The 24,716-nt window shown below is 41.5% G+C and overlaps 1 protein-coding gene across 1 annotated transcript in view; it reads left to right on the plus strand.

The window, feature by feature from the left end:
• LOC141147007 (guanine nucleotide-binding protein subunit alpha-14) overlaps window positions 1-24,716 on the plus strand; it is a 175,532-nt gene that overhangs the window by 137,133 nt on the left and 13,683 nt on the right. Inside the window, exons 3-4 of the mRNA XM_073633934.1 lie at window positions 19,146-19,300; window positions 19,518-19,646. Of these exons, the coding sequence (XP_073490035.1) occupies window positions 19,146-19,300; window positions 19,518-19,646 (284 nt within the window). The remainder of the gene's footprint in view (window positions 1-19,145; window positions 19,301-19,517; window positions 19,647-24,716) is intronic.

The raw sequence follows: 24,716 nt of genomic DNA on the forward strand, positions 1-24,716 counted from the left end.
TATACAGCAGTGTACAACGATCAGCCATAACATTAATAACCAATGTTGAGTAGGTCCCCCTTTTGCTGCCAAAACCGCCCTGACCCATTGAGGCCTGGACTCACTAGACCTCTGAAGGTATACTGTGGTATGTGGCACCAAGCTGTCTGTAGAAAATCACTGCCTCCGCCTGTTTGACTTCTTCCTATACTGCATCCTTGTGCCATCCTCTTCCCCAGGTTAACGCACACACACACACACCTGGCCGTTAACATGATGTAAAAAATAAAAACGTGATTCATCAGACCAGGCCACCACCTTCCTTTGCTCCTGTGTTCCCAATTTTAATGCTCGCGTGCCCATTGTAGGCACTTTTGTCTGTAGACATGGGTCAGCATGGGTACCCTGACTGGTGTGTCGCTACACTGCCCCATACGTAATAAACTCCAAATCACTGTGTGTTCTGACACCTTTCTATTGTTCACATGCTGCCCAATATATCTTGCCCACTTTCTGGTGCTATTGTCATGAGATTATCCATGTTATTCACTTTTCTAGTCAGTGGTCAAAACGTTATGGCTGATTGGTGTATAGTGCATACAAGTACAGACTGTTCTACATAAAACGGAATCAACAACGTGATATCTCAATCACACATATACACACAGTGTATATAAAATATATATATATATATATATATATATATATATATATATATATATATATATATATATATATATATATATATATATATATATAGATAGATATACACACACACACTCTGCTGTTGTTGGTGGCATTGCCACAGCACAGCAAAGTCACTGAAGCAATGAAAGACTGCACTGGCAATTACCTGTTAAAGATTAAAGAACCTATTCATCTTTCAATAGGCTTTTGTGAATGTAAACAGAACTGGAATAATGCTTATCTATTCGTAATGCGCTTAATACATCTAGTCAGTAAGGTCCAGTTAGTGTTTTCTTCAGCGCTTGTTTATTTGTAAACCGCTTTTGTCTTTGACTTTTGTTTTTATTGTGTTAAATCCATGAAAACGGAGTGGGGGGGTGTATGTTTTTCACATTTTAGGGATTGTTTTTAAAGCGGAGTTCCACCCAAAAGTGGAACTTCCGCTCATCTGATTCCTCCCCCCCTCCGGTGCCACAATTGGCACCTTTCAAGGGGGAGGGGGGTGCAGATACCTGTATTAGACCGGTATCTGCACCCACTTCCGGGAATAGACTCCCACTGGAGTCACGCCCCCTCCCGCACCCCCGCTGTCTCCTGGGAAACACACAGGTCCCAGGAGATAGCGGGGACCACTTAGGATGCGCAGCGCGACTCACGCATGCGCAGTAGGGAACCGGGAAGTGAAGCCGCCATGCTTCACTTCCTTATTCCCTTACCGAGAATGGCGGCAGCAGCCGAGAGCCGAGCTTTTGCTCGGCTTCGGCTGCCGACATCGCTGGACTCCTGGACAGGTAAGTGTCCGTTTTATTAAAAGTCAGTAGCTGCAGTATTTGTAGCTGCTGGCTTTTAATAACTTTTTTTCAGGTGGACTCCCTCTTTAAAGTCTCCTAAACCCAGTAAACATGAGCAGAATGTCGGGCAGCAACGCCCGGTTGAATCGAAACCAGCTGACATTCGTCCGGCTTCTGCTGAAGGGGCATGACCAAAAAGGGTCTGTCGATCAGCTCATGATCAGTGCTTTTGGCCAATGGCCGAAGTATTACTGATCTTCCCAGTGAATAGCTGTGCAGGGGGGCATGCCAGCACAAGTCTGATCGGTGACAGATAGGTAGGCTGTGCTCCCAGCACAGCCAAACATACTGACCACGTTGGGATGGATGTGCTATCATGCCTTGTGTGGTCAGTTTGAAAAAGTTAAGCGGAGGACTGTCAGGATCACCAGGTATTTCTCTCAAAGACAGCAATACAAAAGACAGGATACTTTTTAACACAAGTACATGGTACAACAGACATCTCAAAAATCTGAAATGTGGGGGTAACATATTCTTTAAATGAAATACTTTAGTACTAGTTTACAGCACAGACCTTTGTAGACTTTTCTGTTTCTGCCAATTCATTCCTGAGTTGTATCACAAATGACTTTTAGGGAAATATTACAGTAATGTGATGTCCATAGACAAGGGATTATTAAAATCAGTGCATGAATCTAGACCAGATGGAGGGCCACGGGTTGAGCCCCATGGTCTAGGTTTACACCAGCCAATGCGCATTTTTCTTTTTAGCTAATAGGCAGTTTATGATGGGGGTAATGCGGTGCAACCACAAGTCATGTTTTGGCTTGCAGTACAGACCCATTGACTGTCAACTCTGCATGTTGCGTAACGTTTGTGGTGGCCACAGCACAAGGCACCATGGCATATTAACAGTCCCCCCCCCCCCCCCCCAGCTGCATTTCACATAGGCAGCATGGAGATAGTAAAACCACAGCTCAGTCACCTGTTTTTGCCAGCTGCTGGTGTTTGAAGCCTAACATTGTCTAACCCAGTGATCGCCAAATTTTCGGACCTCACAGACCACTAAACATACAATTACACACACAATGCTTCACCTCTCTGCCGCCCTCCCCCTGGATCACACTGCTGCCTTATACACAAAATGTTTCGGCTCTCTAGCCCCCCCCCTCCCCATGGCAGAACCCCTGGGGACCACCTAAATTTTCTCGTGGCTCATAAGTGGTCCATGAACCACTGGTTGGTAACCGCTGGTCTAACCCACCAAAAAGCTCCAACTTGGATTCAAAAGTGTGCAATATGTTGGCTACATTATGACTGGTGCATTCATGGGACTGAAATGTGGCACTAATGCTCTGGAAAAAAAACATTCCACCTTCTATAAACGGTATTGGTCCCACGAAGGTGCTCTTTTACTATGTAAGAAACCTGTAGCTTTAGGTTTTTGGGGAGTCTTAAACTACTCACACGACCAGTGATCCACTGTCCATGGGTAAAGTGAATCCAGACTGCTGAAAGTTAATAATCTGCTCACATTATGTAGTTTATATACATATAAGGTGGAAAAAAATGTGCCACGTTCCTCAACTTGCTTAAAGTTTATTGAGTAATATAAGACCTGTATTGCACATGGAGACACCACAATGACTGCTACTGTATGCAAGAGGTTTTTAAAGACAGAATACATTGGTAACACCCAAAAATGATTCGCCACATTTTATATAAATGTATTTTCTTACTTTCCCCTGGCTTGACATGATCGTGGATAAATCCAGCTTTTCCACATCAGTATTGCATAAATAAACTGAACTGTTAAATATAGTCTTTATGCTGGATCGCCTTTTTTTTTATGGCAAACAAACGCATGAAAAGCATGTGCATACACTGGTAAATGTGACACAAACATAGTCGTTTTTTGCTCTGTCTTCTGATGATCTTGGTAGGATCAGGTGACCGTTGTGAATGTCAGTGAATATGTCTAGACCTCAGAAGATGCACCTAGCTTACAGATTTCAGGCACTAAGTAAAGGGAGGCACTTATCAGATAGTTCTGACAAGACTCTTCTAAAGCTGGCCATACCTTGATCAAAATTCAGCAGGGAATGGCCTAATTTCTATCAGTGTATGGCCATCCCTGCTTGACAAAAGTCCGTTTATTTGAATGAGTTCCAGGGACATGCTGGAAACATTTTGTTATCAGCAGCTGCAGCCGCTGATCAATGATTTGTGACAGTAGCAGGTCTCCCTGTCAGAATATAAAGTCCCAGCAGGGGGTATTCCTCCTCCCACACAAGTGAATCTGTTTTATGTATTTTTTTTTTTTTTTCTACAGGTTCTGTGGTCAGCTGATATAATAGGGTTGGTAGTGTAACCGAATGGATCACAATACATTCTTGCAATGTGGGAATCATGCAGAGCTGCCTAAACAATATTTGCATGCTTCAGACCATGGTCTGACCTTGGTCACCAATACATTGTATTGTTCCCCGGCCCCAACAACCACATGGTTCGAAGTTCAGTTTCAGGATTAATTTTTTTTTGTTTTTTTACAGTTTTCACAGCTGCTAACCATGGATTGCTAGAGAGCTGTGACATAAGAGAGGAATTAAATTAATAACGTTTAGAGGAAGCCTCTATAGGTGCCATTAGTTGGGATTACATTAGGAATAGCAAGGACAAAAGGACTTTAAAGCTGAGCTCCATGGATATGTAAAACACACACATTAATGCAACTCTTTGGTCAGTAATACATATTTTATTTAATGCAAGCAAGAGAAGTACATAAATTTGACTTGATATCAGTCAGTTGTAGTCTTCCTTATGGATAAGGTGTGCTGCAGTTGTATGGTGTACAGAGAGCAGAGAGATGAGCTCATCATTGTTCTGCTTTTACTTTCACTGTCCAGTCGGAGTAGGGGTGGAAAGAGGTGGAACTGCAGCAGGGAAAGATGCATTCCCCTCTCCTGCTAGATGGGCTTGTTATGGGGCAATTTGTAACTTCTAGGACTGGACAGACAAATACAAATCCATTTGCAGGTAAAACTGCTTCCATATATGTGTCTCATCTGTGTGTTTAGCAGTTTGCCTGGAAGTTCGCTTTAATTGGATATATAAACAAAGGCTGTGTATGTATATAAATCATACAATTACACAGACTACTACCCCCCCCCCCTCGAGATTGCTGATGGACCCTCTTAAGTTCTTATTCAGATACAGTGTTTGTCAATATTTGCATAAACAATAGTTTAGTGATGGGTTGCTTAAACCATGCATTGCATTGTGGGAGGTGGTGTGCCTACCGGGGTGCAGTTGTTTGTGCTATTTTATACCTATTGTATAGATAGTTCTACTTTGAAATAGTGATGGTGGTTAGAAATTGGTGTGTAACCGGATCTGGTTGCCTACAATTTCACAGATAAGGCTTGTTTATCCATACTTATTATCACACTTCTTTACAGTGAGTAATAACTGGAACATAACAATCCTCAAACTAGGTTTTCCCTCATTATGGTGTTTAGACAGCTTTTAGGCAGTTTGTGCAACAGAATTTCACCCACACAGCAGTGGAATGACTGCGTGTCCTATAATCTTTAGCTTACAACTGAATGGCCAGCTGTTTTGTTAAAGGCACAGTTCTTTTTTCTATTGTCCCTGTAAAACCCGCAGACCGCATATCTCAAATGACCTGAAAGCAAATTAAGTTTTATATTTTGTCATGTGTTCTGCTGGGTTTTGTTTTGCAGATGCCATTTTGTTTCAGTGCAAATTTAGATTTGTAGTTTGTCATTTATAAAGAATTGGTTTGTAGGTTGAGCGGCTTACTTTTACTTTTATTAGATTGTCAAACATGCAATTTGAGAGCTTGCATAGGGGCCCAGTCACATGGTGGGCAGAATGGTGCACATAGTGCTATGCATATCCTAAATTTCAGGTATTTCCATAGCATTTTCAGGAGGCCTCATCAGCATGTTTGGTAAATAGAACTCTTAAGGTAGATTGTGGCACTCTGGGGTGCCAGTTTCATCCTTGCTTTGCTGTGGCAGGTGTTATTATGTTACAGAATTACTTCAATGTGCATGAAATATTGCAGTGGGGTACACAGCGATTAGCGTTAGCCCAGGGCAACATGCAGTTAACCTCTTTGCTACTAAAGCTGGCCCAGCAGCCTAAATGAGAAAGATCCATAGATTTCCCCCTTCCAATCTAAACCTGTATTTTATTCTGACAGCTGGCACCTATGGTTGTTAGAATACCCGGACAGTGAGTGCAGCTGATTGGTTGCAGTTACTGTTCAGCTAACTTTATCCCACCCGGCTCCTTCGATTTCTCAGTCAAAGTTTGTCAAGCCAAGTGATGTTGGCAGGGCCACCTGCAGTCTGAACTGCAAATCCACACAAATTGTTTTGCAATTTAGTCAACTCCAGGCAAAGCCCTAAATATGTAGTTGAAACATACAAATTGAAGCCATTTTACCTGTCTAAGGATTTGCTTTTCTCCAATTCATTCTGGGTCATGTCCCTGCCCCCAGAATTTGATTGGGTAACAAAGAAACATCAGCAGATAAATTAGCTCTGCATTTCTTCTCCTATTAATGTGTCACTTGCCAGTGAATTTACAGACTGACTCCTTGTGCTTCCCCCTTTCTACTAGACTCATTTATACTGTACAGGAGATTAAAAAAGTTGATATTAAGACAAATTAGACCGGGTGCTTTAAAAAAAAATGTATTATTTTTAATAAATACAGTAGTGTTTTTATACCAGCCTTGGGTTCAGCTTTAAAGCCCAATTCCATCTTTGTTCATGCAAACATTTTTAATACATACAACTTTTAGATGTCTCCTAGCGGCAGGGTCCGGTTTGCCTTTTCTCTGGTGCAGGTGGTCCTTAGTGATGCAGAGAGTGCCGCTGAGGTGATGTCATTTCTTCTCTGCTTTATTGTACTGTGAGTGCAGGACGTAGTGCCCCTATGTGGGTGAGTCTAAATGACATTGGGTGTCATTTTAACATATAAGAGGGCTTGCACTAAAATACTGGAGTAGTGAGTCTGTAGGGAAAAACAGTGGAGAGGAGGTAAGTATTGCTGCGTGAGTTCGACTTAATAAGATTAAAATTGTTCTAAGGCACCTTTCACACTTCTTTTTTGATCAGCGGGGGGATCTGTCTGCTGAACCCCTGCTGATCAAAGTAGAGTGAGCGGATGACAGGTCCATGTCGGCTCCGTATATATGCAGAGCAGACATGGACAGAGACCACTCCACTCTATGGGTGGCTGGTTGTAAATGGACTCCACGACTCAGTTTACACCAAACTAACCTCCGATCCAATCCACCTACACAGAGGAAAACGGATCTCCTTCTATTTGTGTTTAGCGCACCAGATCGAAATCTTTACACCCGCTGGTCCATAGGGGTGAATAGACCCATCTGATCAGGTCCGCCTGAAAAACTGACAAGTGGATCTGATCAGAATGGTCCTGTGAAAGGGGCCTAAACATCTTTTACTTTAAAGAAATATGGCCTTTGCTGCTGTCATTCAAATCCAGAGAGTGGGGTCAAGCCATGCTGTGTGCATCTATGAACTCACACAGCCTGTCTCAGGAGCAAGCTAGTATGTCTGCACCCATGTCAAAGGGCGTGGTCGTCGGCGGGGGACCTCCGATGAGGAGGTTTTGGGGGCCGCTCTGTGCAATGCCATTGCACAGAGCAGGTTTTTATAACAATGTTATTTTAATTTAAAAGAATGTAATTGAGAAACGCGTTAGAATGAAAGTGGGCTTTAACTACTGGTTGCGCTCCCCCCCCCCCCTTTTTTTTAACAGCACATTAAAGGTAGGTGTGACCCAGCGCAGCTATAATTAAATTTAAACAATGGCATGCCTCCATCCCTGCATATATTATGGAAAATGTGGAAAACGGAGGTGGGACTTTACATGAAGCATGTCATTGTGATTGATGAAAAAATATGTAAATTTAAAAATAATTTTAATGTCATGATCCCCTGGGGGTAGTCCATGATGTTTATAATCATAATGAATGAATAAATGATATAAATAATCTATCATTTGAAATATAATCATGAAAAAAATATTGAAATATTTGTGTTGTATTATGTCCATGTATGTGCAATAAACATATTATTATTACCACTATCATGTTAATAATGTTTCATGATTATATTTCAAATTATATATTATTTATTCATTATGATTATAACCATGGACTACCCCCTGGGATCATGACAAATTATATTAAAATTAATTATTTTTAAATTTACATATTTTTTTTCATCAATCACAATGACATGCTTCATGTAAAGCCCTATGCCATTAAATAGTTAAGTGTTTTTTTTTTTTGGCCCTAGCCTTAGTAGAATAAATACATTGCATATATTCAGCAGCATTATATAGAAGGACAGATGCATACTTTGCTGCACACAAGGCTGTCCATTGCAAGAATAGTGTATGCAATATCATTGGTTGTCCAAGATTGCAGTGCAAAATATACACAAAACCAAAGGCAAGCCTTGTGCTTGATTAGTAATACATAAACGCCTGTCAGCGACTGGTTTGGTACATTTCTCTCAGAGATTTGTGGATTCCTCCTGGCCATTCCTGGCGTTCACAGGGCCAAGTTTCTCCAGAAAACAGCGACCAGCAACTCCAAAACACAACTCTGAAGTTTGTTCTCTTCTACTTAGATGGACTTGAAAGAAATTGTTACCCAATTTACCTTGACTCCCTGGATTAATATCCTGGTTACACATTGTTTGTTTTTATTTTGGTTATGGGTTGTCTTTTTGTTTTAGAGCAAAAAATAAATAAAATGACAAAACAGAAGTGTTCTTAGAATAAAGAATCATTAAAAGCACACAAAGAACAAAACAGAAGTCGTTGGGAATAAGTCGAAACTTTTTGTCATGTGAATTTTGATGCCATTCTTGTGCCAAAGAGGATTTACTAGTGTGAAGTTGCAGCATTTTTCACCTGCATGTGACACCGTGCACTCTGAACTGGAGAAAAAGTAAGCAGTCAGCTGCTTTTTATTGCTTCCACTTAGAGCTGATGTTGCTCAGTGAAAGGAAACCTGTACCGAGTTTAAACAAAGTAGCTGCTTTTGCTGTACTATTTTGAAAATCAGCATGAGTGACTGACACAAAACATACATGCATGTCAGGAATGTTGACATTTCTGTGCTTGTTACAGGTAACTTGAGGCCAGAAATTGCCAGGCTGCTAGCATTTTCAGAAGCCTCAGTTTGTGAAGGATTTGAACAATTGTAAATTGTTTATTGCACTTCGTAACCTAGGTATATGGAGTTTCTAATAGGTTTGTCACCTATAGATTTGTATGTACTCTCACTGCTTCCCTACACACCCAATGGGCTAATTGTTATCCACCCAGTGGAGCATTTCCACGTGTTTCTTTTGTTGTTTTGCTTGACATCTTCTGAACCAAATAAGTTGATCTTGTTCTCATCTTCCACAGGACATGGTTCCAATAATCCATGTCCTTAGTTTGCTTGTCTTCAGTGGGCTTTCATGTGCATCATTTTTGGAAGAAGCTTCCTTCAGGGACGACAGCCATGCAGACCAATTTAATGCAGTGTATGGTCTGAGCACTGACAGGCTGACCCCCCACCCCTTCAACCTCTGCAGCAATGCTGACAGCACTAATACGTCTATTTCCCAAAGACAACCTCTGGATATGACGCTGAGCACGTGCACTCAACTTCTTTGGTCGACCATGGTGAGGCCTGTTCTGAGTGGCACCTGGCCTGTTAAACCACTGTATGGTCTTGGCCACCGTGCTGCAGCTCAGTTTCAGGGTCTTGACAATCTTCTTATAGACTGGGCCATCTTTATGTAGAGCAACAATTCTTTTTTTCAGATCCTCAGAGAGTTCTTTGCCATGAGGTGCCATGTTGAACTTCCAGTGACCAGTATGAGTGAAAGTGATAACACCAAATTTAACAAACCTGCTCCCCATTCACATCTGAGACCTTGTAACACTAATGTGTCACATGACACCGGGGAAGGAAAATGGCTAATTGGACCTAATTTGGACATTTTCCCTTAGGGGTGAACTCACTTTTGTTGCCAGCGGTTTAGACATTAATGGCTGTGTGCCGAGTTATTTTGAGAGGACGGCAAATTTACACTGCTATACAAGATGTACACTCACTACTTTACATTATAGCAAAGTGTCATTTCTTCAGTGTTGTCACATGAAAAGATAGAATAAAATATTTACATGTGAGGGGTGTACTTACTTTTGTGAGATACTGTATATATGTTTGCCATGTGATTGATTTTTAGCTCAAATTATGTGGTCAATCTGTTTGTAGCTCCCTGTATGGCCACCATGAGTTTAGTCCATGGCGAGTCGAAGAGGGAATGTGCTGCAGATACCACCCCAGCTGGTTTATCGGGGTGGGGGGCAGTGTCGATGGGCTAATGTTTTCTAAACTGATCTGTTTTCCCCAAGAAGCATTGACCAGAGATGAATCTTTATATATCTCAAAAATGGCCTAACTGAGCCTTTAGCATCCTACTTCTGTGCACCAACGAACAGTTCCTACTACTACTGTTAGCTTGAGGCTTTATTTTATGTTCCCAGTGCATTATAGACAAATGGAGAGGAGTCTGTGATTATTATGGGTGATGAGAACTGTTCATCCTTTTATGCACTCTCTGTGACCCACTTAGTAGTTATCCATTTTTTTGCCTTAGCTGTCAGCCTGCTTTGCAAATAGGATATAAACTGGTAAAGGATATGAGTTAAAAGTGAACCTAGTGGTGGCTGTGCATGGGAAGGTGACGAGAGGTGAGAGCTGAGGAAATCCTGAGTCAAAATAGGGAAGTGGGTGTGTCTTCTTTTAGAACAACATACGTCTATGGTCGCCAACAAAGCCAAGCTCGCGGACTACTATTTACATAGCTTAATAAATGACTGTAAGGCACTTGGTGACTGCAGTGTTAAAGATTTTTGATTCATAGTCAGAAAGGGTAAACGGTGATTTGATATATTTTACACAACCCTGCAGCGATTAAATGCATCTCTCACTGTTTAGACTACTATGTGTTAGTTTAACGCTTCGCTGACAAGTGCTTGAGTCTACATTACTCAGAAAAATCCTTGCCAGTTTTAACAGAGCTCAGACTTTGCTGGACAGCGTGAGCATGAAGACATATTTGGAGAATTGAAATTCTTTCAGGGGAAAAAGGAATGAAGAAGTGGCTGTGTTCTGTTGCAGGTTTTCCTTTTTCCTAAAAATGGGCTTGTCACAGGAAAATATTTTAAATAGGATCACATCTGCTCACATCACATCTGTTGTTCCTTTTGAACTGAACCTAAATTCAAAAATTAAAGATTTGCCATATTATCTAGAAATGCTCATTTTGCCTAAGCACTACCCTAAAATATTTACATTTTTGTAAAATCTCTAAGATTGTCTCTCTTAGTTTAGTGATGATTAGTTTAGTAATTGATGGCATTACTCGACTGTTCTCCTTGCTGGAGATAAAGCTGTACCCAAGGATCTGCAGTGCAAGGATCTCATTGTTTCTGCTTTTTCCATTCTGTGGATCTGTGCTCTCTGCACCTCTCCTGCTGCCTGTTTAGTATTCTCTTACAAGTCATTTGGAAGGCAAAGCCTTGACCAAGATGGCTTCCTCCACACGAAGACAGTGCAGAACAAGATGAATGGATGTGGGCTGCTGGATCTCTAGTTAATGAAGTTTCATGATATCAAAGCCTAATCCGGTTTATAGAGCACACTGGTGCTGGTGCTTGATCGGCTATTAACCACTTCAGCCCCAGAAGGATTTACCCCCTTCCTGACCAGAGCACTTTTTGCGATTCGGCACTGCGTCACTTTAACTGACAATTGCGCGGTCGTGTGACATTACACGAAAGCAAAATTGATGTCCTTTTTTCCCCCTTAAATAGAGCTTTCTTTTGGTGGTATTTGTGTTTTTATTTTTTGCGCTATAAACAAAAAAAGGGTAACAATTTTGAAAAAACAGCAATATTTTTGTACTTTTTGCTATATTAAATATCCCCAAAAAAATTAAAAAAAAATTTTTTTCCCTCAGTTTAGGCCGATTTATGTATTCTTATACATATTTTTGGTAAAAAAAAATCGGAATGAGCATATTTTGATTGGTTTGCACAAAAGTTATAGCGTCTACAAAATAGGGGTAAGATTTATGGCAATTTTATTAAATTTTTTTTTATTAGTAATGGCGGGGGATCTACGATTTTCTATCGTGACTGCGTCATTGTGGTGGACACATTTGACACTATTTTAGGACCATTGTCATTTATACAGTAATCAGTGCTATAAAAATGCACTGATTACTGTGTAAATAACACTGGCAGGGAAGTGGTTAAACACTAGGGAGTGATCAAGGGGTTAAGTGTGTCCTAGAGAGTGATTCTAACTGGGAGGGGGATGGTCTCACTACAACATTACAGAGATCACTGCTTCCAATGACAGGGAGCAGTAGATCTCTATCATGTTGCTAGGCAGAACAGGGAAATGTTTACATAGGCATCTCCCCCGTTCTGAGGCTCCATGACACCATCGCAGGACACCGGCGGACATAGAGTCCGTGGGATCCGCGGGCACAGTCATGCAGTACGTGGCGGGCGAGCGCCCACTAGCCCGCAAACTAAAGGGGATGTACAGGTACGCCCATTTGCCCACCGCTGCCATTGTGCCGACGTATATCGGCGTGCAGCGGTCGGCAAGTGGTTAAGCTTTTTATTTGCTCTTTCGTTGACTGCAGTCCAACCGGTTGCCTTTAGATGAGGCCTAGCAGAAACAGGATTTCCTCAATCTGTATTGCAGACTGCCACAGGCCAAACTCTCATGTACAAAGTATCAAACCGTGCTAAAAAACAAATGTCCCAAAAGAAGATTGTGTACATAACGGTTTAAAATACAATGGTAATGTAAGTTAAAATCTTTAGACCACTTTTTGTCCCATATCCCAGTGACACAACAAGGTGAGGGACGTGGTGGCAGCAGGTGATGCCCACTAACAGGCAATGCCATGATGGATCTGAAATGACAGGCGCTCTTTAAATGTAAGGACTTATTCTTGCTGGTAGTTAGAATCTTTATTATTTGCAAACAAAATGAAGGTTTCCTATTTAGAATAATAAGCTGTCAGGTTAGTAAAACAGTGATATCAAAACAGATTCAATCATACAGTTTGTAGTGTACATAGATTTGCAAAATAATGGGATAAAGGAATATTCCTGAAGTTTGTGTTATCTCATTACTGTGAAATTGTGTGAATGCATCAATGCAGTGCATGTTATCTCAGCTTGTAGAGCTTGGATTCCTTGAATGAGTTTACCAAAAATGTAAAAGTTGCAGAATACACAGCCTCATGCTACATAACTAAGCTCCATTTCATGCTGAATAAAATAAATTATTAATGTATCTTAAATAGAAAACTTTTTTTAGATAGATTTTTACTCCAAAAGCATTTTATTAAAATAAACTTGATAAAATGAAAAAAAAGTGATTTAAATAAAAAAGAAATCTGTATGTTATGTGTGTGTCCATTATGTAATGTTCTAGTTTTGATAAGTGAAACACAGTGAAGTTGATTTACTAAAACTGGAGAGTGCATAATCTGGTGCAGCTGTATATGGTAGCCAATCAGATTCTAAATTCAGCTTGTTCAATGAAGCTTTGACAATAAAACCTGAAAGCTGATTGGTTTCTATGCAGAGCTGCACCAGACTTTGCATTCTCCAGTTTTAGTAAATTAACCACAGTGTAGCAAGATGAGCAGGTTAGCACTACACGCTGGAAGTACAGAATGGAATCAATAGGAAAGTTACCTGTGCAGGGTTCAGCAGATGGTGCGGTATAAGCCATAAAATATGCAATTTTCTTTGGAAATGCTGAATTCTGTGTGTTGAGACGAATTCCCCTCTGCTGAAAACTGGTATGTTGTTTTATCCCCCCCAATTTTCAGTTAGTCATAATGGATAAACAACTTGATGGCCAAAGGAAATATATAGCATTTGTAATGCATTTTATTAAATGAAGGACTAAATATTAAACATTATTTCTTTTTTTTAATCAGGTGAAATAGGCAAATGAATATTAAGGACTTAAAGCCTGCAAGTGGAGCTTTAAGCAGTTAAAGGATCTTCTTGAAATCACCATAAATAGCCATTAATGACTCAAATGAGATTTATCCCTGTCCTTAGAAGAGATGGATCATTATTTAGCATCATTATTTCTGCTGTTGTCTTAAAGCAGATCTCCAGGCTTAGAGCTTTTTGTAATTCCTGTTGTAAAAAAAAACAAAAAACAAAGTCGCTGCTTCTGCTTATAGCCCAACAACTGGGTGTTTTTTTTTTTTTTGTTTTTTTTTTTTTGCATAGAGTGAGGCTGGCCATACGTTATATAATTTTCCTTTAGATTTGCCAAAACCATAGAATATGAGGTCAAACTTAACCACATCAATACAGGGCACTTTTACCCCCTTCCTTCCCAGATCAATTTTCAGCTTTCAGCACTCGCGCACTTTCAGTGACAATTGCGCGGTCATGCTACGCTGTACCCAAATGAAGTTTTTATCATTTTGTTCACACAAATAGAGGCTTCTTTTGGTGGTGTTTATTCGCGCCCCCGTTTTTTATTTTTTTGCGATTTAAGCGAAAAAAGAGCAGAAATTTGGAAAAAAAAATATTTTACTCTTTCTATTTTAAAAGATATCCAATAAAATCGAAATTTGTCATAAAATGTATTCTGCTACATGTTTTTGGTAAAAAAAAAAAAAATCCCGCTAAGTGTATAATAATTGGTTCGTGTGATCACGGACAGATGTACGCAAATGATCATGTACAGATGTGCGCAGGTGATCACGGACATATGTGTGCAGATAATCATTGGGACATGTGATTTTACTGTTACATATGTGGGGGACAGGTGTTTTTACTATGTGGGGACATGTGTGTTAACTTTGTATGTTTATACTGTGGGGACACTAGACTGGTGATCAGTGAGTAAAAAGCTGTAAAAAAACAGCTGGTACTCACTGATCATCAGCCGGCTGCAGCAATCCGCTCTCCTCTCCTCACTGACAACTTCTGTGTGAGGGGAGGAGAGCCGATTGCCTAGCAACCGGCTCTGTATTTACATCACATGACAGCTGTGATTGGGCACGGCCATCATGTGATCAGGAGGGTCAATCGCAGAGCCCTCTTGTCGATCGGAGATGCGCCGTGTCCGGGTGACACGAGCGCATCGGGATCGCGCCGCTGCGCGGGCACCCGCGTTCCCCCTCCTTCTGAGGGACGTTCCTGAACGACCACTCAGGAGAGAGCGCCCACCCGGCCGTTCATGTACAGTGCCCGGGTGGGAAGTAGTTAAAGTAATTGTAAAGTCTTGTTTTTTTTCCTATAAAAATAATAAACCTGATATACTTACCTGCTCTGTGCAGTGGTTTTGCACAGAGCAGCGTGGATCCTCCTCTTCTCAGGTCCCTGGCTGGAGCTCCTGGCCTCTCCCTCCTGTTGAGTGCCCCCACAGTAAGCAGCTTGCTATGGGGTCAGCTGAGCTGCAGCTCCGTGTATCCATGCAGACACGGAGCTGCGGCCCGGCCCCACCCCACCCCCTTTCTAACTGAGTTGGATTGACAGCAGTGGGAGCCAATGGCGTCGCTGCTGTGTCTCAGCCAATCAAGAGGGAGAGTCCCAGACGGCTGAAGGACTCGTGGATATTGCTGGATAGAGATGGGGCTCAGGTAAGTATTAGGGGGGTGCTGCACACAGAAGCTTTTTATCTTAATGCATACCATGCATTAAAGGGGTTTCAAACCCTTGAGGTTTTTCCCCTTAAAGTGGAGTTCCACCCACTTTTACAACTCTTCAGCATCCCTCACTAAACTGTGCACTGTAAACAAATTGGATATATTTTTTTTTTTTTCTCAGCACCTACTGTATATCTGCTGTATTCATTTTTCACTTCCTCCTCCCTGGCCGCGGCCCATCGCATCACTTCCTGTTTGCAATGGCTTCTGGGAAGGTGCGGCAACTTCCTCTGAAACTGCCGTTGCTATGGAAACCTGACCTGAAACCTATTACACTGCTTGTGCTGCACTGAGCATGTGCGAGATCTGCAAGGATGAGATCCAGGAAGAAATACAGTCTGGCTTCAGATGCCCACACTTAAGATGGCCACGGCCTGCTGTAAGTTTATAAAATAACAAACTACTGCTATAAACTAACAAAACAGACCTTAGTTTACAGACTAACTTTACTAGAATACATTTAAGCTTGTGTATTATAGGGGTATTTTTATTTAAAAAGTATAATTTCGGCCAGAACACCACTTTAATGCATTCTATGCATTATGGTGAAAAACCTTCTGTAGTGCAGCTGTCTCCCTTTTACTTACCTGAACCTGATCTTTTCCGAGGAGCCCAGCAGCTCCAGCCTCTGTCTCGGGTTCTCATTTGGCATTGGCTCCCGCTGCTGTCAATCAAATCCAGTGACGCGGGGGGCGGGACCGAGTCCTGCTGTCTGTGTCAATGGACCCAGCAGGACTTGGGAGCACGCCCGCACAAGTGCACCCTTGGAAAGCGGGTCTCCGAGGGGCACTCTATGCGAGGAGGAGCCAGGAGAGCCGCAGGGAGGGGACACCAGAACAGAGAATTGGGGCCACTCTGTTCAAAACCACAAAGCTTTACAACCCCTTTATGATAAAAAACCTGCCTTTACAATCACTTTAAACGCTTTCAATTTGTATCCAATCAGGCAGGCCCTGCACTACATAGTTGAAGGTAAATGTAAAGGAAATTGAACAGGGAAATTGTATAATGTATGGCCAGCTTAAGGTCCATATTGCTATGTCCACATTTGCAATAACACCTTCTGCTAGACTGGAGAAGTTTTAGAAGCTGTCAGCTTTTTTTATTAGCTATCTATGTCCACCACTGGGAAAATGTTTGTCCTTATCCTGTATCTCTCATATGTCACACAAAAACTAAAGCCAGCCCATTTAATTGACAGATGGTTGTTACGGTCTGTCTTGATCCCAGGCTAGCAGTCAAACTGTATCCTCCAACTTTCATGCGTTTGTAGGTATATTAACCCATTTGATGTCTGTGGTTATCTTTATAGGTGATCTATAAGCATTGAGCTGCTGAGCCTGACCTTTTTGTGTTCTGTATAATTAGTACAGCCAGGCAATTTACAAAGAGTGCCTTGTGTGTATACCTTGACCAGTATATAGCCGAAACAAAAATATACTGTTTACACGCACGCACATCCAAACCTACTATATTGTGTACACACACCCGGATTAGTCTATAGAGTGTTAGCAGAATGCAGTAGAGCAGGTTTGAGCATGGCTGCATCTCGGGAAGGTCATTTATTGCTTAGAGAAGTAAGGGTGGGTGAGTACACAGATGTTTTTCTGCCCATTGTATCTGCAATCGAAGCAATGACTGGATCCCCTGTAAAAACTGCTTTTTCTAAAGCTGGACTTTACACAAACATGAGCTCAGACATAATCCTCTGCTGAATTACTTAGAAGCTCAAGCACAGTTAAACCTTTTAAAATGGTTACAGTCAAAATCAGCCCGACAGCCAGGAGCCCCATGATGTACAGTGTATCTTTATAAGTCACTGAAGCTTCAGTGCCAGGGGCCATTTGGAAATGTCTACAGTCTTACTGGTTTCTTTTATTGTGCAACATATCGGGGCCATTTTATAACACTGGGGAGAAAATTGTGGCAGCCAAATGGATACCAGCGCATAGTCCAATGTAGGTGAATAAATGATTGGTTTCTTCTGTAAGATGTTGCAGTCACATGTAAACTGTTAGAAGCAGGTGGTAGGGTTCCTGCGTTCTGTAGTAACATGAAGGTCAGCCGGAGGAACCACTAAGTGCTGCAGGAGACCAGCAGATAAACACTCCTAAAAGGTGTCCATTTCTGTGGATCAGAGCGGTGCCAACCACAATTTGGTTACAACCTCCATATTTTTTATCTGTCAGGTTTTCATTTAGGATCTGGTAAACATTGTTTATTGATTTCCAGTAGTGGTACTAACCTTTTATATTGAGACAATATGATTTATTTATTTATTTTTTTAACATATATTGTTAAATAATAGCATGTTTTACCTTTGAATAAGGGTTAGCAACAACATTGGGCATTAATAAAGGTGGTTGTAGGTCTATGATATTTGATGGCTGGCAATGTAAGAAACAGTGCTTTTAGGAGAATGCTGACATCTTGAGATACAGAGTGAAATTGCACCCAAAGCATGTAAACCTCCATATTACAAATGATTTATGTAGTGTTTCCTCCCATGGCGCACTCCACAATGTGATAACAAGCACAACTAATATAGATAATACAAATAAATAACATTTATACAGTGAGCTGTTCTTAACAATTGTAAGACAAAACATGTATATACATTGTTTTGTATTTGTGTTTGTGTGTGATTATAGATAGAGAGAGAGATCAGTGCTTTACTTGATCAACTTTACAGTCTATGTAATTGTTAGGCCCAGTTCTCACTTACTGGCTGTATTTCAACAGGTTTGTACCACTGTCTGTTGATGTGATGGAGATCCCTGCATCAACATCGTGGGGATGCTGGTTGAACAAAAAAAAAGCTGTACATGTATACCCAGCTTTACTCTTGCAACTGACACCTAAGAAGTCTATAATACCACTTTAAAATGCTAGGTTGAAGATAACCCTTTTGGAGCCCAATAATCTTCAAATCAATGGGCAGGGCTTTTTTTTTAGCTGGCACATGATGGAACTCAGTCCTGCCATCTCTGGTTCTGGCTTCTGCTTCCTGCTCATCACTATCACTTGTAAACACAGAAGTCCAGCTTCTGTGTTTACAGGTGATAGCTTCTTTCCCAGTAGCTCCCACGCATCGGATGTCCTGAGCAGTTCCTGCTGAGTGCTGGACTGGGATAAGGGAAATGCAGGTGCCCAGGGTGCACTGCTATCATGAGCAGGAGAGGGCACGTGGTACACTGCAACCTCTGTGATCTCCATTGTGTCCCTGTTGCCTGGATCCTCATTCCCCTACTGGATGATTTCTCTGCATATGAGAGAGTCAGAGCCTACAGTGTTGGGGGTTGATGGTTGAGTTCCTGCACCTATTGTTTATTGAGGAAAAAAAACTGTCAATGGGTAATGTACAGAAAACTGTATACATTATGTGACTATTAAAGCCTGAGTGTCAGAATTATAACCAGACCCTTAGCATTTTCAGGAAAGGATAGCAATGGAAGCAAATGCATTTCCTCACTACTAGTTTCCTTTAATAAATTATGTTCATTGATGGTTTATAGGACTTTAGAATTTAGTGAGAAAAGATTTGGTGAAATCAGAGCTCGAAGCGTTAAACATGGTAATGCAATAAAATAAAATAAATACATTTAATATTTTTTTTTTATTTACAAAGATTATCTTGAAATTCAAGATTCTCACTGACCAATGTAACAAAGATTTGTCATCACACAGCCTTTATAAACAGTTATGTGCACCAAACTAGTGCCATGCATCAAAGCATTGTCATTTCTACATGACTTGTGTTTGCCTTTATGTGTCATATTGTAAATGTCTTGTGATTGCTTATTACCTTTCCTCGGTCCAATAACTGTTGCTATATATGTTTGTCTAGGAAAACGCACTGCTGGTCCGGGAAGTTGAAGTAGACAAGGTATCCAGTCTGGAAAGGAAACAGGTAGAAGCAATAAAGAAGCTCTGGGAAGACCCTGGTATCCAGGAATGTTATGACAGAAGGAGAGAGTACCAACTGTCTGACTCTGCTAAATAGTGAGTATAATACTGGGCACACCTACACCCATGTGCAGTCACTGTGTCAGTGACATGTCCCTCTGAACTCTGCTTTTCCCTTGACCTGATTTGCCTTTCCTTGGGCCTAGTCCTTAGGCACCAACTATAAACAATCATTACGGTTTATTCCTTATTAATTTTCATAAGCTTGAATTTATCGCCTTTGACAAATAAATGTGACCTTTCTGTATTTCAGTTACCTTAGCGACCTAGATCGCATTTCTGTACCTGCTTATGTACCCACCCAACAAGATGTGCTTCGAGTCAGAGTGCCCACTACTGGAATCATTGAGTATCCCTTTGATTTAGAAAATATTATTTTCAGGTAAGTTGTTTTCCATATAAGAGTGACATATTTTCAGAGGAAACTTGCTCCTCTAACTTTGCCACTGGAATTAAAAGATAAGGTTGGGTAAAGCTGAGATGAAGTATCAGGCAGGTTAATCTTCCAAGAGTTTCAAAGTTCATCACACATAATACACTTCTCAAAAAAATCAAACGAACACTTTTTTTTTATTGGAGTATAGCATCAAGTCAATTAAACTCCTGGGATATTATTCTGGTCAGTTAAGTAGCAGAGGGGGTTGTTAATCAGTTTCAGCTGCAGGTGCACTAGATGGGCAATGAGACGACCTCCAAAACAGGAATGGTTTTACAGGTGGAGGCCACTAATAATTTTTCCCCCTAATCATCTTTTCTGACAGTTTTTCACTAGTTTTGCATTTGGCTAGGGTCACTGTGACTACTGGTTGCATGAGGCGATACCTGGATCCTGTAGAGGTTGCACAGGCAGTCCAACTCCTCCAGGATGGCACATCAATACGTGCCAGTGCCAGAAGGTTTGCGGTGTCTCCCAGCACCGACTCAAGAGCATGGAGGAGATTCTAGGAGACAGTTACTCTAGGAGAGCTGGACAGGACCGTAGAAGGTCCTTAACCCATCAGCAGGACTGGTATCTGCTCCTTTGTGCAAGGAGGAACAGGATGAGCACTGCCAGAGCCCTACAAAATTACCTCCAGCGGGCCACTGGTGTAAATGTCTCTGACCAAACAATCAGAAACACACTTCATGAGGGTGGTGGCCTGAGGGCACGACATGCACTAGTGGGCCCTGTGCTCACTGCCCAGCACCATGGAGCTTGATTGGCATTTGCCATTGAACACCAAAATTGGCAGGTCCGCCACTGGTGCCTGTGCTTTTCACAGATGAGAGCAGGTTCACCCTAAGCACATGTGACAGACATGAAAGAGTCTGGAGAAGCCGTAGGTTACGTTATGCTGCCTGTAACATCATTCAGCATGACCAGTTTGGTGCTGGATCAGTGATGGTCTGGGGAGTCGTATCCATGAAGGGACACAGACCTCTATAGGCTAGACAGTGGCACCCTGACTGCCATAAAGTATTGGGATGAAATCCTTGGACCCATTGTCAGCCCTGTAGTGGGTTCTGGGTTCTTCCTGGTGCATGACAACGCCTGGCCTCATGTGGCAAGGGTATGCAACTAGTTCCTGGATGATGAAGGAATTGATACCATTGAATGGCCCCAGGTTTGCCTGACCTAATATCCAGTAGAACACCTCTGGGACATTATGTTTCGGTCCATCCGATGCCGTCAAGTTGTACCTCAGTCTATTCAGGAGCTTGGTGATGCCCTGTTTCAGATATGGGAGGAAATGCCCCAGGACACCATCCGTCGTCTCATTAGGAGCATGTCAGGCATGCATACAAGCATGTGGGGGCCATACAAACTACTGAGTACCATTTTTAGTTGCTGCAATGAAATTTCAGCTAAATGGACTAGCCTGCTGCATCATTTTTTCACTTTGTTTCTCGGGGTGTCTTTGAATGCAGCCCTCTGTAAGTTGATCATTTTCATTTCCATCAAACAATGTGCCATCCTTTCGTTCCTAACACATTACCCAGTTCATATCAGTATAGATATCCTGAATGATATTTTTCCCCATTTAAATCTGATGTGTTTTCAAAGTGTTCCTTTAATTTTTTTTGAGCAGTATATAATCCTTATGGATATACAGTGGGGACAGAAAGTATTCAGACCCCCTTACATTTTTCACTCTTTGTTATATTGCAGCCATTTGCTAAAATCATTTAAGTTCATTTTTCCTCCTTAATGTACACACAGCATACCATATTGACAGAAAAACACAGAATTGTTGACATTTTTGCAGATTTATTAAAAAAGAAAAACTGAAATATCACATGGTCCTAATTATTCAGACTCTTTGCTCAGTATTTAGTAGAAGCACCCTTTTGATCTAATACAGCCATGAGTCTTTTTGGGAAAGATGCAACAAGTTTTTCACACCTGGATTTGGGGATCCTCTGCCATTCCTCCTTGCAGATCCTCTCCAGTTCTGTCAGGTTGGATGGTAAACGTTGGTGGACAGCCATTTTTAGGTCTCTCTAGAGATGCTCAATTGGGTTTAAGTCAGGGCTCTGGCTGGGCCATTCAAGAACAGTCACAGAGTTGTTGTGAAGCCACTCCTTCGTTATTTTAGCTGTGTGCTTAGGGTCATTGTCTTTCTGGAAGGTAAACATTTGGCCCAGTCTGAGGTCCTGAGCACTCTGGAGAAGGTTTTCGTCCAGGATATCCCTGTACTTGGCCGCATTCATCTTTCCCTCGATTGCAACCAGTCGTCCTGTCCCTGCAGCTGAAAAACACCCCCACAGCATGATGCTGCCACCACCATGCTTCACTGTTGGGACTGTATTGGACAGGTGATGAGCAGTGTCTGTTTTTCTCCACACATACCGCTTAGAATTAATGCCAAAAAGTTCTATCTTGGTCTCATCAGACCAAAGAATCTTATTTCTCTCCATCTTGGAGTCCTTCAGGTGTTTTTTGAGCAAACTCCATGAGGGCTTTCATGTGTCTTGGACTGAGGAGAGGCTTCCGTCGGGCCACTCTGCCATAGAGCCCCGACTGGTGGAGGGCTGCAATGATGGTTGACTTTCTACAACTTTCTCCCATCTCCCGACTGCATCTCTGGAGCTCAGCCACAGTGATCTTTGGGTTCTTCTTTACGTCTCTCACCAAGTCTCTTCTCCCCCGATAGCTCAGTTTGGCCAGACAGCCAGCTCTAGGAAAGGGTTCTGGTCATCCCAAACGTCTTCCATTTAAGGATTATGGAGGCCACTGTGCTCTTAGGAACCTCAAGTGCAGCAGAAATTTTTTGTAACCTTGACCAGATCCGTGCCTTGCCACAATTCTGTCTCTGAGCTCTTCAGGCAGTTCTTTGACCTCATGATTCTCATTTGCTCTGACATGCACTGTGAGCTGTAAGGTCTTATATATACAGGTGTGTGGCTTTCCTAATCGAATCCAATCAGTATAATCAAACACAGCTGGACTCAAATGAAGGTGTAGAACCATCTCAAGGATGATCAGAAGAAATGGACAGCACCAGAGTTAAATATGAGTGTCACAGCAAAGGGTCTGAATACTTAAAACCATGTGATATTTCAGTTTTTCTTTTTTAATAAATCTGCAAAAATGTCAACAATTCTGTGTTTTTCTGTCAATATGGGGTGCTGTGTGTACATTAACTTAAAAATTAACTTAAATGATTTTAGCAAATGGCTGCAATATAACAAAGAGTGAAAAATTTAAGGGGGTCTGAATACTTTCCGCCCCCACTGTAGATATGTGCAAATCCCAGTACTATCCTGGTACTGAAGAGTGCCAGATTTTTCTATAACTCATGGCAGGTAAGCTTACCATACTGTCCTCTGGTGAAATGATAAACGTGTCACCTTAAGATAATTTAGGAATGTAGTGGGAAAAAATATCCACTAACAATGAATAATTTTGTAAACCTAGGGCACAATAAATTCACCATTAACTGAACCGAGCATAGCTGCTGAATAAAACCGCTTTAAATCAACATTAGGTTGATTAAAATGGGAGTAGTCAGATTATTCATTATACTGTTAGGGTCAGTTTACTTTGTTGCCTTCCATAGGGAATAATGGTGCCATGTGAAAAACACACCACAACAAATGAAGAGTATAGATATGTGAAAGGCCCTTTTGTTCAGACAGGATGCAAAGCAGCAAAACACATGATGACTCCTGATTGTTGAGGTGTTCAGTAATTCAACATTCTCTGCAGTCATGTTCTGTCGGCTCCACAATGCCTTTTTCGTGTCACTGTGCATATCGCTCTGATCTTTACCTCTCTGGATACCTCTGATTCATTTTACAGTCAGCTCCATATCCACTGTGCGTAACTGTCACTTCAACCTACCTGCTTCACTTTGTCAGCTCCCATTCTCCAGCTTCACTTCACCATATGATTTAGTCCACTATGCATGTCCCTGTCAGCTTCATACATCCATCATGTGGATCAGCTACACACCGCATAGTTTAACCTATCATATAACCCTCTGTCAGCTCTGCATTATATTGTTCAAGCCATTGTTTACCCCTGCTTTCAGCCATACGCCACATTGTTCAACCCATCGTGTCATCTCTGTGCCATATGGTTCAACTTCAATCCATTTTGTCCCCCCACACCACATGGGTCAACCTGCTGTTGTTCTACCTACCATACATAACTCTGTCAGCTACACAGCACATGGTTCAATCCATTGTGTCAGCTCTGGGCCCTGTAAATAAATGTACTTTCTACAACTGTCAGCTACACACCACATGGTTGAGCCAATTGCATACCCTGCTGTCAGCTCTGCACTATGGGGGTTCAATTTACTATGTATCTACTGTATGTCAGTTCCACGCCATGTAGTTCAACCCATTTTATACAGTGCCATCAGTTGAACACAAAATGGTTCAATTCATAGTTTACCCTTCTGTCAGTTCTGCACCATCAACTCGCTGTCCATCCTTTTGTTAGCTCCACACACCTTCTAAATTGTTCACTGACTGACTAGATTCCAGGTATCATACATCCTATATATGCTAGTTTACTTGCTACACTCAGGTCCTTGATCAGACCCTGCTCTTTTCATGTAGTTTAGGCACAAATTCCTATTGATTGGAATCTTTCATGCTACTGAGAAATGGGTTCTATGCTCTTGTTTTATTCTGCAGATTATAAAATCCTATCCAACTGGGCTCATTTAAAGGGAACCATTTACCATTTGTAAACTCGTTAATACAATGCTCTGTAGCAGATGTTCTCAAAACTACATAAACTATACATTTGTGTAATGCTGGTTTTGATTTTCTGTAGTTCAGTGAAGAGATATTTTTTTTTTTTTTGGTTACCTGCTTCATGTACACAGGCCTGTACATACAAGGTCAGTAAAGGCAATGGGGTCTCCAGTTAATCGGCATTGCTGCAGTGTTTTAATAAGATAGTAACAGGAAACATTGTGTCAGAATGTACACTTCCCATAACCTTTTGTTAGCAAAA

Source organism: Aquarana catesbeiana, linkage group LG01 (assembly GCF_042186555.1).
Source record: "Aquarana catesbeiana isolate 2022-GZ linkage group LG01, ASM4218655v1, whole genome shotgun sequence".
Taxonomy (NCBI): domain Eukaryota; kingdom Metazoa; phylum Chordata; class Amphibia; order Anura; family Ranidae; genus Aquarana; species Aquarana catesbeiana.